At 44.9% G+C, this 14,812-nt stretch overlaps 2 protein-coding genes across 12 annotated transcripts in view; one reads left to right on the top strand and one right to left on the bottom strand.

The window, feature by feature from the left end:
• The window catches only part of LOC122367524 (tetratricopeptide repeat protein 27-like), a 39,835-nt gene that overhangs the window by 10,154 nt on the left and 14,869 nt on the right, over nt 1-14,812 (bottom strand). Inside the window, exons 2-7 of one of the 10 annotated variants that reach the window (XM_043340673.1) lie at nt 14,333-14,430; nt 3,382-3,600; nt 2,376-2,565; nt 1,753-1,924; nt 678-803; nt 200-320 (exon numbers count right to left, since the gene is read on the bottom strand). In XM_043340673.1, the coding sequence (XP_043196608.1) occupies nt 200-320; nt 678-803; nt 1,753-1,924; nt 2,376-2,448 (492 nt within the window). In that variant the 5' untranslated portion in view covers nt 2,449-2,565; nt 3,382-3,600; nt 14,333-14,430. Of the gene's footprint in view, nt 1-199; nt 321-677; nt 804-1,752; nt 1,925-2,375; nt 2,566-3,374; nt 4,838-14,321; nt 14,431-14,812 lie in introns of those variants that run through there. The other 9 variants (XM_043340669.1, XM_043340667.1, XM_043340672.1 and 6 more) reach the window with 9 other exon arrangements.
• Nucleotides 9,506-14,812, top strand: part of LOC122367525 (transmembrane protein 50A-like) — a 51,973-nt gene continuing 46,666 nt past the window's right edge. Inside the window, exon 1 of one of the 2 annotated variants that reach the window (XM_043340697.1) lies at nt 9,506-9,676. In XM_043340697.1, coding sequence (XP_043196632.1) covers nt 9,521-9,676 — 156 coding nt within the window. In that variant the 5' untranslated portion in view covers nt 9,506-9,520. The remainder of the gene's footprint in view (nt 9,677-14,812) is intronic. The other variant, XM_043340678.1, reaches the window with a different exon arrangement.

The following is a 14,812-nucleotide window of genomic DNA, read 5'->3' as shown; positions in this document are numbered from 1 at the left end:
GTAGCGTTAAATCTCCAAATAAGACGGTGGTCAATCTCTGCCCTCCAGTAAGGAAAGAAAATGCTTCAAATAAGTCGCGAATTCAATCATTCCGTTCGATACAAATTGACCAGTCTCAAAATATCGATGTTCAAATATCAAAACTAAATGTTGATTCAGCTGCGTCCATTAGAATAACATTATATCGCCGAGTACGTACCGGCAAGGAGCTGAGAAGATGCTGACAGCCTTCGAACACGACCCTGGCAATGGCCAGAGCTTGCGGCCACCGAGTCATCTGATGGATGTCACAAGCATCCACGGCTAAATGGGCCATACATCTAATGGTGGAGAGAGAGAGAGAGAGAGAGAGAGAGAGAGAGAGAGAGAGAGAGAGAGAGAGAGAGAGAGAGAGAGAGAGAGAGAGAGAGAGAGAGAGAGAGAGAGAGAGGGTGGGAGAGACGTCATTTGGGACGGGGTATGTCACGATCAGTAAAACGGCGTACGTAATTAGCCTATTCGAGCACAATGAACGTTAATTCGCTTTGCGCATACTCAGCTTCGTGTTCAAATAATCAAATAAATTCAATAAAAAAATGTACCGAAAGTTTCAGCTAGACGTGTGCTAAGAAATCCAGGCAGAAAAACAGCTGTAGGGCTCGTGCTGCAACTCTAAGACTTTCAGCCACGGCACCTACCTTGTTCTGTGCTCATCCTTGGCGCTCCCGAGGACAGACACACCTTCCTCCTCCAAAGGGGGTCCGGTCCAGTTGGCCTGGGCAAACAGACACAAGGCAGCCACGCCGGATAGCAGCAGACTGTCACTGAAAAAAACACGATTGTGACTTGTGAGTGAGAAGGGCAACGTCGATAAAATATTGCAAAGCAAACTGGAGAACATATTGTGATTGGTGTCATCATTCCCTGGGCTGCAGATGATGATGATGATGAATTGGGGTTTTTGGGCGCCCGGACTACAGTGGTCATTGGCGCCCATAAAACGTCAATGGATTTTCGGCGACTCTGACTCCGACTCCGGTTTCCAAAATCGACTCCTACTCCGCGACGTTATTTATGACGTCACAAAGGTCATCGGAGTTTTTGTCAATAACTTCCGATTGAATTGAGCTAGCGAGTCGGAAAAGCTACCGATGTACAGTCTCTCTTGAAAGTAGTGAGCATCAGTGTGTCGGATCCATCAAGCCCAACCGAAGGTAGGCTGCTAAAATTGAGAGCACTGAACCAAATGACCTGCAGGGGACTCACTTGGGAGTCAAATGATACAGTCTCTCAATTTTAGCAGCCTTCCTTCGGTTGAGCTTGATGGATCCGACGCACCGATGCGCGCTACTGTCAATAGACTGTACTTCAGGAGACCTGTCGAATCGAATGATATCCAATATCACAACCCTCGACCAAATTCGTGACCTAACTAGGAGCTCTGACCTGATCTTGACCTGATGTCAACACCCATAGATGACCTCATCCAAATAAAAAATACAAGTCATTCGACACGCCTGAGCATAACGAACACGGTGGTACAAAAATCGCGGCTCGGCGATCTTTTCGGAAGAACTTACTCAGCAAAAAAAAAAACCCTACCTTAGAACACTTGAACTGACCTCAGCGGTCACTGGTTGACCTGAAATATCAAAATCGGGTACCATTCGCTGCGTCTCATATCGGCGCACGTGCTCATTTTTTCCCGCGAGTTACTAGCTCAATTAGGGGCAAAACAGCAAACAGCTAGGGGGAGGTTCCAATGCAACTTACCTGGCATTGTTGCTGTTGCCATCAAGCGAAGCTGATATATGAGCAGCAATAGCCTCTAAATCCCAGGAGGTCCACAGCTCTTCTGAATCCAGACTCAGCACCCTCCAGATGTCCCCAGACTTCAGTGCTTCAATGAAGTTGCCATTCAGGACTTGATTAAATGCACTGGATCCTGGAAAAAAGACACAGGCACATCAAAGTGAGATACCCAATCTGCTGAAAACTTGGCAGTGCTAAATCATTAATCAAGTAGATAATATAAAGAAACTAGATAAGATTCCTCATCAGGATAAGTAGGTACTGGAGTAAGTACATCAACTTTCAATTCATCACTACTTATTCTCATCCAGACAAGGTCTGTCCACTAAATTTTAAACAAATTGTTGAATAGCTTCCACAAGAACTTAACATTTATCATTTCAGGTTCAGGCTGATCAACAACTGGCTTGGCTTGGTTAAAGATCACCATTCACCAGCCTTGACAAGCTTTGATAAGATTTGTTATGCCTACCTATATCAATCAAAATTTATGCTGAAAACCCATAAAAATTTCTTCCATACAGATCTGTTCTACAATCAGTTCTGAGTTGACCGATTGGGCAGGAATGTAGGTAAGAGCTTACCTGGATCACAACCAGCCCCTGAAGAGTCAGCATGTCGAATCCACAGCAATTCCTTCTCTTGATTACCATACATCTTTTAATCGAAATGTATACCTAACACAACTCAAAATCAACAAAAAAAAAACCACCAATGGCCACAATGAACACAGCCTGAACAGGCATTGCAAGGCTGAAGTTGGTGATCTTGGTCCTGTGAACCACAATAGGTACATATGTCAATATGCCAATCACAAGGCCGCCTTGCTGATAGTTATTTGATACCTAGATCAAGACTGATATGTCTTCTCTAGGGCCCAAAGTAAAACAAAATAAAAGGTTAATAAAGTTAAGATTCACTCAAAAACATGAACAATCCCACCCCACAGACTCATCATGATCACACACTGGAACACAACTGATGCCACTGATGACTGATGGGCATCAGTAAGATAAATATATAGGTAGGTACCTATATAGATAACATGAACTACATGCATTGGAAACTTGGATTTGATTCGAAAAATAGGCCACTTTTTGGAGTAAGGCTCAAGGTTGCATCTTGGGATAAAGGACCGAGTTGGATGATCGCTGTAAAGTGCGCTCCCAAAACCTACTAAAGGGTGATCTATGAACTGAGAAAATTGTAGCCCTGCACATGCTCACATGCAGATGTGCACACTCTGCTCTCGCACCTCAGCAAGGCAGGGGCAAGCCGAGTGCAGGCACGTGCACATGTGAAATCTGAAGCTCACCATCCATACTCTTTGTAATTCCAGAATCAGAAATCGAATTTCATTGCAATCAGGGTGCTCATTTGAGATGTAACAATGGGATGTGCATACCTATGCACACGTGAATAGCCACACACACCATGAAGCAGTTAGCACACTACCATCAATTCACTTTGTAGTATTAGTATCCTAATCGTACACCGAGTTTGAATGAAGTCGCTGACCGTTTAATCAAAAGTTGGCCTTGATTTTTTAGCTGTAAAAATGGGTTGTGGATTGAACCACACACAGTTTACACAAGTTGTTGTTGTTGTTGTTGAAGAGTTAGGGCGCGCAGCAGCTTGGCTCAAGCGTCCAACTTCCAAGTTGGTATGTCCTCTTGTAGTCTTCAGAGTTGCAGTAGGCGTATGGTTGTGGTACTAAGCGGAACTAAGCAGGTTTCCGGGTAGGGATGAGGAATGACTGGGGAGAGGAAAAATTGCGATGGTTAGGAGATAGCCTTGGTAGGATATGTCCTGGGCGAGGAGAGAACAGAGAAGTTAATGTTAGTTGTGAATACTACAATGCTACTTACAGTCTTAGCTACTTGGGGATAGCCAAACAGCTCGGTAAGCAGGAAGAGCAATACAGCTCATTCTTCAAGGGGGCAAAAGGCGCTCTGGGAGAAGGCATGGTTCTATCTAGAAAGAAAAAAGAAAAAAAGACACAAAACTTGGGTCTTGACATGGGGGTTACACGATACTTAGGGATTTCACTTCACAGTATGGGGGTGACATAGAAACACATAACATACCCAACCAATTTCAGACATTTCAGACAGGTGTTCTTACAACGTGACCATGGAGGAAGTATTGCTTAACCATGAATGCATGAGCTCGAGTAGTAATCCACTCTTTTAACCTAGAAATACCTAATCCATGGTTCTTGGATTCAACATAACATGAAGGATTGTGTCGAGCTTATCTGAAGCCATAGCACATATGGAAACAAAATACATTTCATTATCATCACTTAGCACCCATAACGCCTCTACGTCCTTTGTTCAGAGTTTGTCGTATAAGTTGCACTGTCGAAGATAATCGAACACTGCATCCACCACCGTGGGTTCACCGTTTCCCAGGAGAATCCCCAGCGACATGCGGACGCCGACATCTCGACACGCCGCTGCGAGTCTCCTCCTCGCTACAGTGTACTTTCGGCATTCTAACAGTATGTGTTGAACATCTTGGCGACATTGACACAGTTCACAGACAATAGGCGGTAGTTGGTCGATAACATGCGAGTGAGTTAAAATAGTGTGTCCGAGTCTCATCCTACACAAAACCACTTCCTCCTTTCGACTGGCACGTACACTAGAATTCCAATGTCCTATATCTGTTTTAATCTGCTTCAGTAGAGTTGGACGATAATCTAACCACAGATTTTCAAATAACACACGGACGCGACTCTTCACCAGTGGCACAAATTCCCGATGTCCTATTTTTACATCAGTCACATTAGGTTTATCATGAGCCTTTCCCGCCCAGTAGTCAGCTCTGACATTACCAGCTATGCCACTATGTCCTGGAACCCAGACAACGATGCAATCGATCCCATCTCGTACATTTTTATGATTTATCTCTAGGATCTCCACCAAGACCGGATGATCACGGCTCTGCACTGTGAGAGCCTTGATAACCGCTTGGGAGTCACAGCATATGAGCGCTTTGGGTACTTGGTTACGTCGCACAAACTTCATCGCTTCTCTTACAGCTACCAGAGGGGTGTTCACGGGCACCGCACACTGCTGCGTGCGCTGTGTGCGGTGCGTCCAGCAGGCGTGGGGGTAGGGGATGGGTAGGCGGTTCTGACGTCACGGCTGCGTGCGGTGGACGGTCCGCTGTGGCCAGTCCCGACCGGCCACAGCGATCGCTGTGTGCGGTGACGGAAGGCTGACGTAGGGACGCAGTGGGCGGAGCTTGGAGGCTGTGTGCGGTCCGACCGCACACAGGGCCCGTGAACAGCCCACGGTTCAGCGGTATACACAGATAACCCATCACGCAGCTTATGTGAGAAAAAGGCACTGTTCACTGTGAAAGCACATGCTACTGAGTTGTTCCGCTTGGATCCGTCAGTGTACATTTTCCTATGGTCCTGGTATTTGTCCATCAGGTCGTGAAAAGCAGTCAATATATCTGTCTCAGTCATATGTCTTTTGTCTTGAGAGATGAGCATCTGTGTGGGGACGGTGTGCAACACCCATGGTGCTGTAATACCATTTTCCTTAGACAATATGTCGGGAGGATTATAGTCTATTTCGGTAAAAAGCTTTCGCAGTCGTAGTGATACTGGGAGACCCGATATCCTCCGCAAGTAGCGGTCGGAGAGATCTTCATATAGTTCATAAGCGTCTAAATCCATTATGTGGTAGCAGGGGTGGTTGTGATCACTTTTTACTTTCAGGTAGTACCGGGCTAGTAAGTCTCGGCGTCTAATGCTGAGGGGTTCCACGTTCGTGTCCACTTGTAATGCTCTTACAGGGGAAGTCCGCAAGGCACCAGTGGCAATGCGGAGTGCCGTGTTCTGAATAGTCTCAAGGGACTCCACAAGCCGAGTCCCTGGCCCATCCAAAATAAAAGATGAATAGTCGAGTATTGGTCGGATCAGGGATTTATACATGCGTAATAACACAGTTCTGTCGGCACCGTAGCTTTTTCCGGCAATGCTTTTCAGTATCGACATTCGTTTCTGAGCTCTTCCTTTAACATATTCTATGTGCCCATTTAAGCTCAGTTTCGAATCAAGTAAGACGCCTAGATAACGGACCTGGTCCACAATACAAATAGGGTGACCGTTGAGTTTGAGAGTAGGTAGTTGGTTCTGGTTCACTCGTTTTAAACCTCTTCTAAACAAAACGGCGTTAGTCTTCATGGGGGAAAATACAAAACCGTTCCGCTCTGACCACTGTCCTATTCTAGTTAAAGCGTTTTGGATTTTCTGAAATATAAGTGGGATATCTTTTCCCTGCGCCCAGATAGTGCAATCGTCTGCGTATATAGCAGCAGAGACCTCTCTTGGTATTGCGTCAATCAAAGAGTCAATCACAATATTAAAAAGCAATGGAGAGATCACCCCTCCTTGGACAACGCCATATTCCTGCTCAAACGTATCTGATACCTCTCCGCACCTCACTTGGAATGTCCTATTTTGCAAGTAGCCTCGAATGAAATGCATGATATGGCCCCGGAAGCCGATATCATACATTCTATTCAACAAAACCGTTGGGGAGACCATGTTATATGCTGACTTAATGTCTAGGAACACACCGAGGGTGGAACAGTGGTGAAGGAATCCTTCCCGTATGTGCGAATCAAGTCTCACTAGGTGGTCCCCAGTAGACTTTCCTGATCGGAACGCACATTGATATGTCGATATAAGGTCATATTTCTCAAGGTACCATGACAGTCTCTTACCAATCATCCTCTCTAGTAATTTGCACATACAAGAGGTAAGTTGGATAGGCCTGTACGATTGCATTTGGTTGCGGTCTTTCCCTGGCTTAAGGATGGGTATGATGTAAGAATGTCTCCATGCGTCGGGGAACACGTCATTCACCCATACATAATTATAAAAACGAAGCAGTTCAATCAGCTGTGTCTCATGCATATGTCGGAAGAAATCATAGTGAACCTTGTCCGGCCCGATGGATGTAGAGCCAGATCGTTTAATAGCGTCAGTAAGTTCTCTCATTGTAAATTCTTTGTTGTAATCCTCGTAGTTCTCATCCCCAAATTCAGGTAAGTTTTCTGCTAATTCACGTTTCCAGTCAAGAAAGGCTTGGGGGTAGTTCGATCTCGAGCTCATATTCGAGAAATACCTCCCGAAGTGATTTGCCACCTCAGTAGGGTCGTCAATAATCTCGTTATTATGCATAATAACTGGGAGAGGTCTCATGTATCGATGCTTCTGCGAGAACTTACGGATTATATCCCACAGTTTCCCCATCGGGGTTCTGTGGTTAAACACTGATAGCAGCTCCTGCCATGAGCGGATCTGTGCATCTCTAATAGTCCGTCGTGTCTTAGCCTTCGCTTTCCTATACTCAATTCGTAGGAATTGGGAATGAGGGTCTCTCCTCATTCTGTTATGAGCTCTCCTTCTAGTCAGAATTGCGTTCCTGCAGTCATCCGTCCACCACGGACACGAGTATTTGGTGTTACCATTTCGGGTGGGTATAAACTTCTGGGCAGTGTCAATAATAGTTTGAGTTATTTCATCACAGTTCTCCAGTCCAAGGTTAGGATTGAATTTGAAATCACATTTCATTTCAAATTCCGTCCAGTTAGCTTTCCTCGTGTTCCATCCATAGAAAACAGGGGGCAAGTTCGTGTAGGCAGTAGGATTACCGACATCTATACGTATGGGGTAGTGGTCACTGGCATATAGGTCTTTTTCAGTGTCCCATTCAAGTATGTGAGAGATATCGTTTGACACCACTGTCAGATCGATATGGGACGTATCTCCTGTGGATTCATCCAGTCTAGTTGGCTGTCCATCATTCAAAACATGTAGGTTATGATGGTTGACAACATCCATCCAGATGCAACCCCGTCTGTCACATTGCGCAGCTCCCCACATGAAATGTTTGCTGTTTGCATCTGTACATATTACAAATGGTTTAGGGAGTTGCTGGATTAATAGGGATATATCCTGAAATGAGAAGTTGTCAGTTGGGGGCAAGTACAATGAACAGAATGTAATTCTTTCCCTCTGTAGCCTTACGGAGCAGGCTACCACCTGTAAATTGCTCTGTATAGGTAATACCATGTGCGGCAGGCGATTTGATACATATATCGATACACCTCCTCTCCTGTCACCTTGAGGTGAGTATGCGTTGTATAAAGAATAGTGTGGTAAGTCAAAACAATATCTGTCATTGGCCATAAAGTGAGATTCCTGAATACAGATCACCTGGTAATTACCGTCCAAGAACATTTGTTTGGCTTCTGCCCACTTTCCGATCAGTCCTCTGGCATTCCATTGTAGGACCCTTGTCAGAGTTTCTTAGTCGAGCCAGAACACAATTCACCACTCATAAGTTCCCACTCCTTGGGAATAATTGGGCTGGCTGCTACTATCTGGTTCGTATCAGTCATGATGCTGATATTGTACCATTTTCCATAGGAAACAAGATAGCTGATCATCAACCACCTCAGCTTGTGTGGTTGTTTGATCAGCACATGTAAGTTAAAAAACCGAAATACAAGTAGAAATAAAGACGTCTTGATTCTACGTTTAAAAAAAAGAAGAAAAAAAAAAGAGTTTTGTGTTTTAGTGCTAAAAGTTACGTTAGGGTTTGGGTTTCCTGGTCAGGCTGGGCATTCGCCTGTCCCTTCCAGGTCTCCCTCCTTGACGTTTTTTGCCAAGCTCAGGGGATGGCGATACCCCATCAGCAGGGATATCTGATGTCTCTGTCATTGATGACTGCTCAGAGTCAGGATGGGCTTTTTGGGTTCTTTCACTCCTCTCCTCGACCTCATCTGTGTTCTGCATCACCTGCGGTGTCCAGCTCTGTCGGATCACTCGCTGAGAGGAACCAGCCAGAGTGTCTTTGTTTGTTGGTGGAGTGCTCCTCTCAGTGTCTGAGGGTGGTGAGGGCTCCTGTGAGCCCTCTGCCACCAATTGGGATTCCATGGGGTCCATGAACATGTCAGGCTGTGACTGGGTCTGAGTGTCCTCAGCACCTTCCTGCTCTCCTGTCCCCGTTTGCACTTTTGTTGGTGTTTGATTTGCCTCAGCCTCAGTCCCTTGAAGCTTAAGGACCCTGTCCAGAAGAGTGATCATTTTGTCGAGTTTCTCCCCAATCACACGGAGTTCAGTCTTAAATGTTGGGTCGGATGGCGGATCACTACTACCCCTTACTACCGAAGCATAGGATCGTAAGGTAGGGGAGCTGGTTTCAGCCGCGATGATACGGCGGGCGTGTGCATAGGACACATCTTTTTTAACCTTGATTTCACATACACGCTTCTCCTTTTTCCACACTTCACATTGCCGAGAGAGCCCATCATGCCCAGTATCCCCGCAGTGGAGACATTTCTGCTCACATGTGCCGTCATGTTTTTTGTCCCCGCATGTGAGGCATTTCACCTCTGATTGACATCTGGCCTGAATGTGGCCAAATCTCCCACACTGTAGACACATCAATGGGTTCGGGATATGCTGCCTCACGTTGTAGGTCACATAATCAAAGTCAAGTTCAAACACTCCGTCCCGAGCCTTCGTCCTGAACGGTTGTCCTCGCCTATCCTCCCGCAGCAATAACCCTTCCGTTTATTGACACGGAAGCAGTGAACCGATCTGTACAACAAGAATAGGTTTCTGATACAAAGAAGTTCAATATTACTCGACTAAATTGCACGTGCGGAACCAAAAATAAATTGGTAGTGGCAACTCATGGCGGGCAAGAAGAAAGGAGAGAAAGAAAGCGCGGGAAGTGCTACCGGCGAAAACGACGCGGAACTAGAAGATGAGAGTGCGAGCTTGAGTGCGAGGAACGGTAAGGCGACGGTACCTGATTGCAAGCAAAAACAGAAAACTGCAAAAAGAAAGGTAAGAGATGGGAAAAATGATACCAGAGACATGGACAGGGGCGTGACACAGGAACAAACCGTCGGAGACCCTTGTGCATGTGGGGACAAAGTCGATGATGAAAGCGAGGGTATAGAGTGTGAAATATGTGCAAAATGGTGTCATCCAACATGCGAAGGTCTTGATCAGCATGGACTAGCGGCAGTTGAAAATCACAGTCTGTTCTGGATTTGCAAAAAGTGTAAATCATATCTGAAGGACTTTCAGGAAGTTGTAAGGAAGGGAAAAACCAATTCCGAAAAAAGGGGAAGTTTGGATGAAAATACTGGATCAGACGAAAGCGGTGGGACAGAGAAGCGGCTCAGGGAGCTAGGTGAGACAGTAGAAAATGTTGCTAGAGCTTTGATTGTCCAAAAAGAGATTATGATGGAAATAGGTACAATGATCAAATCGCAAGAAACAAAATCATCAGAGAATTTGAAAACTGTAGTGAAAAAGGCTGTTCAGGAGGAAAGTGTGTCGTATGCGGACATAGTCAAGCAACTCACCGACAAGCTAGAGAAAGAAAGCACATCCAAACCAACTGAACAGGCCAAAGAGCTACGAAGTACATTCGTAGACTGTCTCGAACAAGACAAGAGAAGGCGAAACATCGTGGTCTTCAATGTACCTGAGCAAAACATTGAACTTCCCTTGGACGAACAAGCTTCCAAAGACCTTGATAATGTGAAGGAGCTTATGAAGCAGGGATTAAAGATGATAATCCATCCAGAGAAGGTGGTTCGAGTTGGAAGGCGCAAGGAAGACAAAGATAGGCTCATAGTAGTAACACTTCGGGACGAGGGCGAGAAATGGGAGCTGCTGAAGATGGCGAAGAAACTTCGAAATGCAGGAAGCAGGTTTGAAAAAATATACATAGCTCCAGATCTGTCACCAGCTGAGCAATTAAGGGATAAGAATCTTAGAAAACAGTTGAAAGAACGCAGGGAAGCAGGTGAAGATGTGATAATTCACAAGAACAGAGTCATCAGAAGGGAAGATAGACCTGGTCTAAGGTCATCCAGCACTGTATCATACTGACATGATCCGGGAAGAAGAGTTGTGAAAAGGAAAATGAAAGACTCATCAGCTAGAAGGCTCAAGGTTTATTACACAAATGCGGACCAATTGCTGAATAAGATGACTGATCTTAAAGTGCATATTCACGAACGCGAACCTGATGTCATAATTGTTACAGAGGCTATTCCCAAAGCACAGGCAAGCCCCATACCACAAGTATGTCTTCATGTAGACGGATATACAGAACACCTCAACTTTGACTGTGATCTCTGTGGGCAAGCTCCTCAGGGGCGAGGTATAGTCATCTACGTTAAGGATTACCTTGAAGCTCAAGCAGTGAAAAGCTTTGGGTTTTACCGGGACCAGCTCTGGGTGAAGATTCTGATTGGCCAACATGATTATGCATTGCTCGGTGCACTGTACCGGAGTCCGTCACTGACATTAAATGAATCTGTTCCAGCAATTGTATCAATTATGAAGGAAGCTGTCAAAATGAATCCTCCGTGCTTGATACTGTGCGGAGACTTTAACATCAGAGATATTGATTGGAGGTGTGAGAGGAGCCTCCCAGGAGCTCCCCCTGACGTGGAAACCTTCCTTCAGGGCATCAGGGACTGCCTCCTTTTCCAGCACATCCTTGAGCCTACAAGGTACAGGCAAGGTCAGACTCCACAAATATTAGATTTGGTTTTTACAAACGAGGAAGACATAATTCAAGATGTGGAATTCCTTCCGGGACTTGGACAAAGTGATCACATTTCTATTCACTTTTCAGCAGTTTGTCAAAAGCCTGAGACACGGGAACATAAACACTTCTACCAAGACTGGAAGCATGCGGACTTCAACAGGATTAATGCTAGACTACAATGTTACAAACTTGATGAGAAGATATCTATGCAAACTGTACAGCAGGCATGGGGTACAATAACTGAAGCTATAAGAAACATCATCCAGGATGAAGTTAAAATAAAACGTAGAAGAAAGAAGCTTCAATCATATATGAACCAAGAGGCTCTTTCTCTCCGTAGAAAGAAAGAGAGGTTATGGGAAAAGTATTGTATTACCAGACAAGACTCTGACTTCAGAAACTTTGCCAAACTCAGGAACCAGCTAAGAACATTGACAAGGAAGCTTAAGTTTGAGATGGAAAACAAAATAGTAAGCGCCATGAAAACCAACAAGAAGTCCTTCTGGAAATATGTGAACAAGTCTCTAAAGGTTAAACCTTCTGTAGAGACACTGAAACTGGACGATGGGAGAATTGCTCAAACAGACCGACAAAAATGTGAAGCCTTGAATGCATTCTTCCAAAGTGTGTACACAAAGGAGAACCTGCAGGACATGCCAACACTAGACACCAGACCATATGGGAGTGTCCTTGAAGACATCAATATTAAAAGTGAAGACATCAAGAAGAGGCTAGAAGATCTGAAACCGGGTAAGGCCTCCGGTATTGATGGAATTCATTCCCAATTCCTGAAGGGAACTGCACAAGCATTATGTAAACCTATTAGGATATTATTCCAAAAGTCACTCGACTCGGGACAACTGCCAAGCGACTGGAAAATGGCTCTGGTTAAACCAATATTTAAGAAAGGAGACCGCCACGAAGTTGGTAACTATAGACCCGTAAGCCTTACGAGTGTTGTTTCAAAGGTCATGGAGGGTATTGTAAAACAAGCTATAATGGCACACCTGCTAGATCAATCACTACTCTCAGATTTTCAATATGGTTTTGTCCCAGGGAAGTCGTGTGAATCACAGTTGTTGTCTTGTATGAATCAGTGGACAAAGTATCTAGAACAAGGTCAGCCAGTAGACGTCATTTACACTGATTTCAAGAAAGCCTTTGACGCGGTCCCGCACCAACGACTACTGAAGAAGCTTGGTGCGTATGGGCTAGGACCAAAAGTCGTTAAATGGCTCGAAGGGTTTCTCTGTGGAAGAAAACAAAGTGTCTCTGTGAACGGTATTATGTCTGATTGGGTGGACGTCACAAGTGGAATCCCACAAGGTACTGTACTGGGACCTTTGTGTTTCCTGCTCTATATAAACGACTTGCCTGAGGTGATGGAATCAAGCAGCATTCGATTGTTTGCAGACGATGCAAAGATTTTCCACCCAGTTACTTCTTACCAGGACAGTAGGAACCTACAGCTGGACCTTGATAACATCCTGGCATGGACACAATACTGGCAGCTACCATTGAATCTCGACAAGTGCTCAGTAATGCATCTCGGGCCAAAAAACCCACTTCATAAGTATACACTGGGCCAAGTGCAACTCAGGGAAAGCACTTCTGAGAGAGATTTAGGGGTAACGATGGATAACGATTTGAAGTTCCATGTGCATGCTGCAAGAGTCGCAAAGAAGTGCAAGATGCTTCATGCAATTATCAAGCGGAGTTTCACTTACTTGAACAAGGACATGATTTCTAAATTGTATCGAACACTAATACGACCTGTACTTGAGTATGGCAACTGTGTGTGGGGACCTACCTTCAAAGGAGACCAAGACTTACTGGAGAAAACGCAGAGACGATTCACAAAAATGGTCCCAGGTTTGAGCAATGTCCCATACCAAGAAAGGCTGACAGAACTGAACTTACCTACACTCAAGTACAGAAGAACGCGCGGTGACCTAATAACATTGTATAAACTTATTACTGGGAAACTCAAGACGGAAGCTGATATGTTGCAATTTAAACCAGAAGCAAGACATACAAGAGGACACACGTTACGGATCGCAAAAGTTAGTGTAAAGAAACGAGTACGAAGGTCTTTCCTCACACATCGGGCATGTAACTTATGGAATAGCCTTCCAGAGAAAATTGTGAGGTCAAAATCAACTTTGCTGTTTAAAAGAAGTGTGGACGAGTTTTTGAAGAGTGAGAGGCTTAAATTGGAGTAAATGCCACCGAATCGAGGAACTGGATGACAAAGCATTATATCCTTGAATTATCCCACGATCATCCTCACCCAGATCTGCCATATACCCACTCAATCAGTAAGGAGTAATGGAAGTTACAGGCAGTACGCCTTCTTCCGCACATACAAGACTTCAAGACTTCAAGACTTCAAGTTTTGTGGGGCACGTGGGTCTGTTGAATGTAAGAAGGATAGTCGGGGTTCTTTCGATACGGCTTCCGGTTCTCCTGGTAAATCGCCTAGCGGCCACCACCCCGAATTCCGTCAGCCATCCAACAATCTCTTCCTCAGACAGATCAATCAGGTCTACTGCATGGATAGTTCCCCGACTCTGGTTTAGTCTCTCCTCTCGTTCTACAACACATTCCATGTCTCCGAACATCCGAGCTTTGAGAAGTTTCTCAGTCTGGGTGCTAGTCTTAGTCCTCACCAGCAACCGTCCATCACTCATGAAGCTAGCCTTTTCAACTTTCTCCGTGCCCCCAAGAATCCCTCTGATGCATTGTTGTATCCATGGCCATCCCTTCTCTCTAGGAGATCTACCTGCTAGGAGCTTCACTGAGAGGTAGGATCCAGACTGAGACTCCTCCTCCCCCCAGAAACTATCAGTCAGATCATCGGCCCTTACCCTCTTACTGGCCCTATTAGGCCCCATCTTAAGGCCTATGCCATCCACACACCTCAACCTTACCTTCCGAAAGCGTAAGAAAGAAAAACCTTTTCAGTATATAATTGAAATTATCAATGGAAAGATACAAATCAAAAAGAATCTAAGTGGAAAAACACCGCCTTCGCTACGTTCATAAAGTTGGCTTCAAATTCGGATTCGGATTCCAGCACCACATTCGTGGAAAAAATGACAAAAACGGACCCCTCAGAATCGATTTAAATTAACAGGATAGATAGAACAGGACATGCTTATTACGAAAATAAATCAACTAGGCTTGGCACCCCCTAAGAACTGAGGAATCTTAGGTCAAAGTTCAAGGTCATTCTCGGCGGACCCTTTGGATTCTCGTAAAAATTGGTACAACTATAGTCCATGAAGAGCTGATTTCAAAAATATCATTTTCTTACTTTGGCAAGCAGCACGAACTGATATATAGTAGGTCAAAGGTCAGAATCAAGGTCACGTATGTGTAATACAGGAAGTGGAAGTGACCACGTGGCC

This window comes from Amphibalanus amphitrite, unplaced genomic scaffold (assembly GCF_019059575.1).
Source record: "Amphibalanus amphitrite isolate SeventyFive unplaced genomic scaffold, NRLGWU_Aamphi_draft 000875F_arrow, whole genome shotgun sequence".
NCBI lineage: Eukaryota > Metazoa > Arthropoda > Thecostraca > Balanomorpha > Balanidae > Amphibalanus > Amphibalanus amphitrite.
The sequence above is the reverse complement of the archived record's forward strand: the minus strand, read 5'-3'. Positions and strand labels throughout refer to the sequence as shown.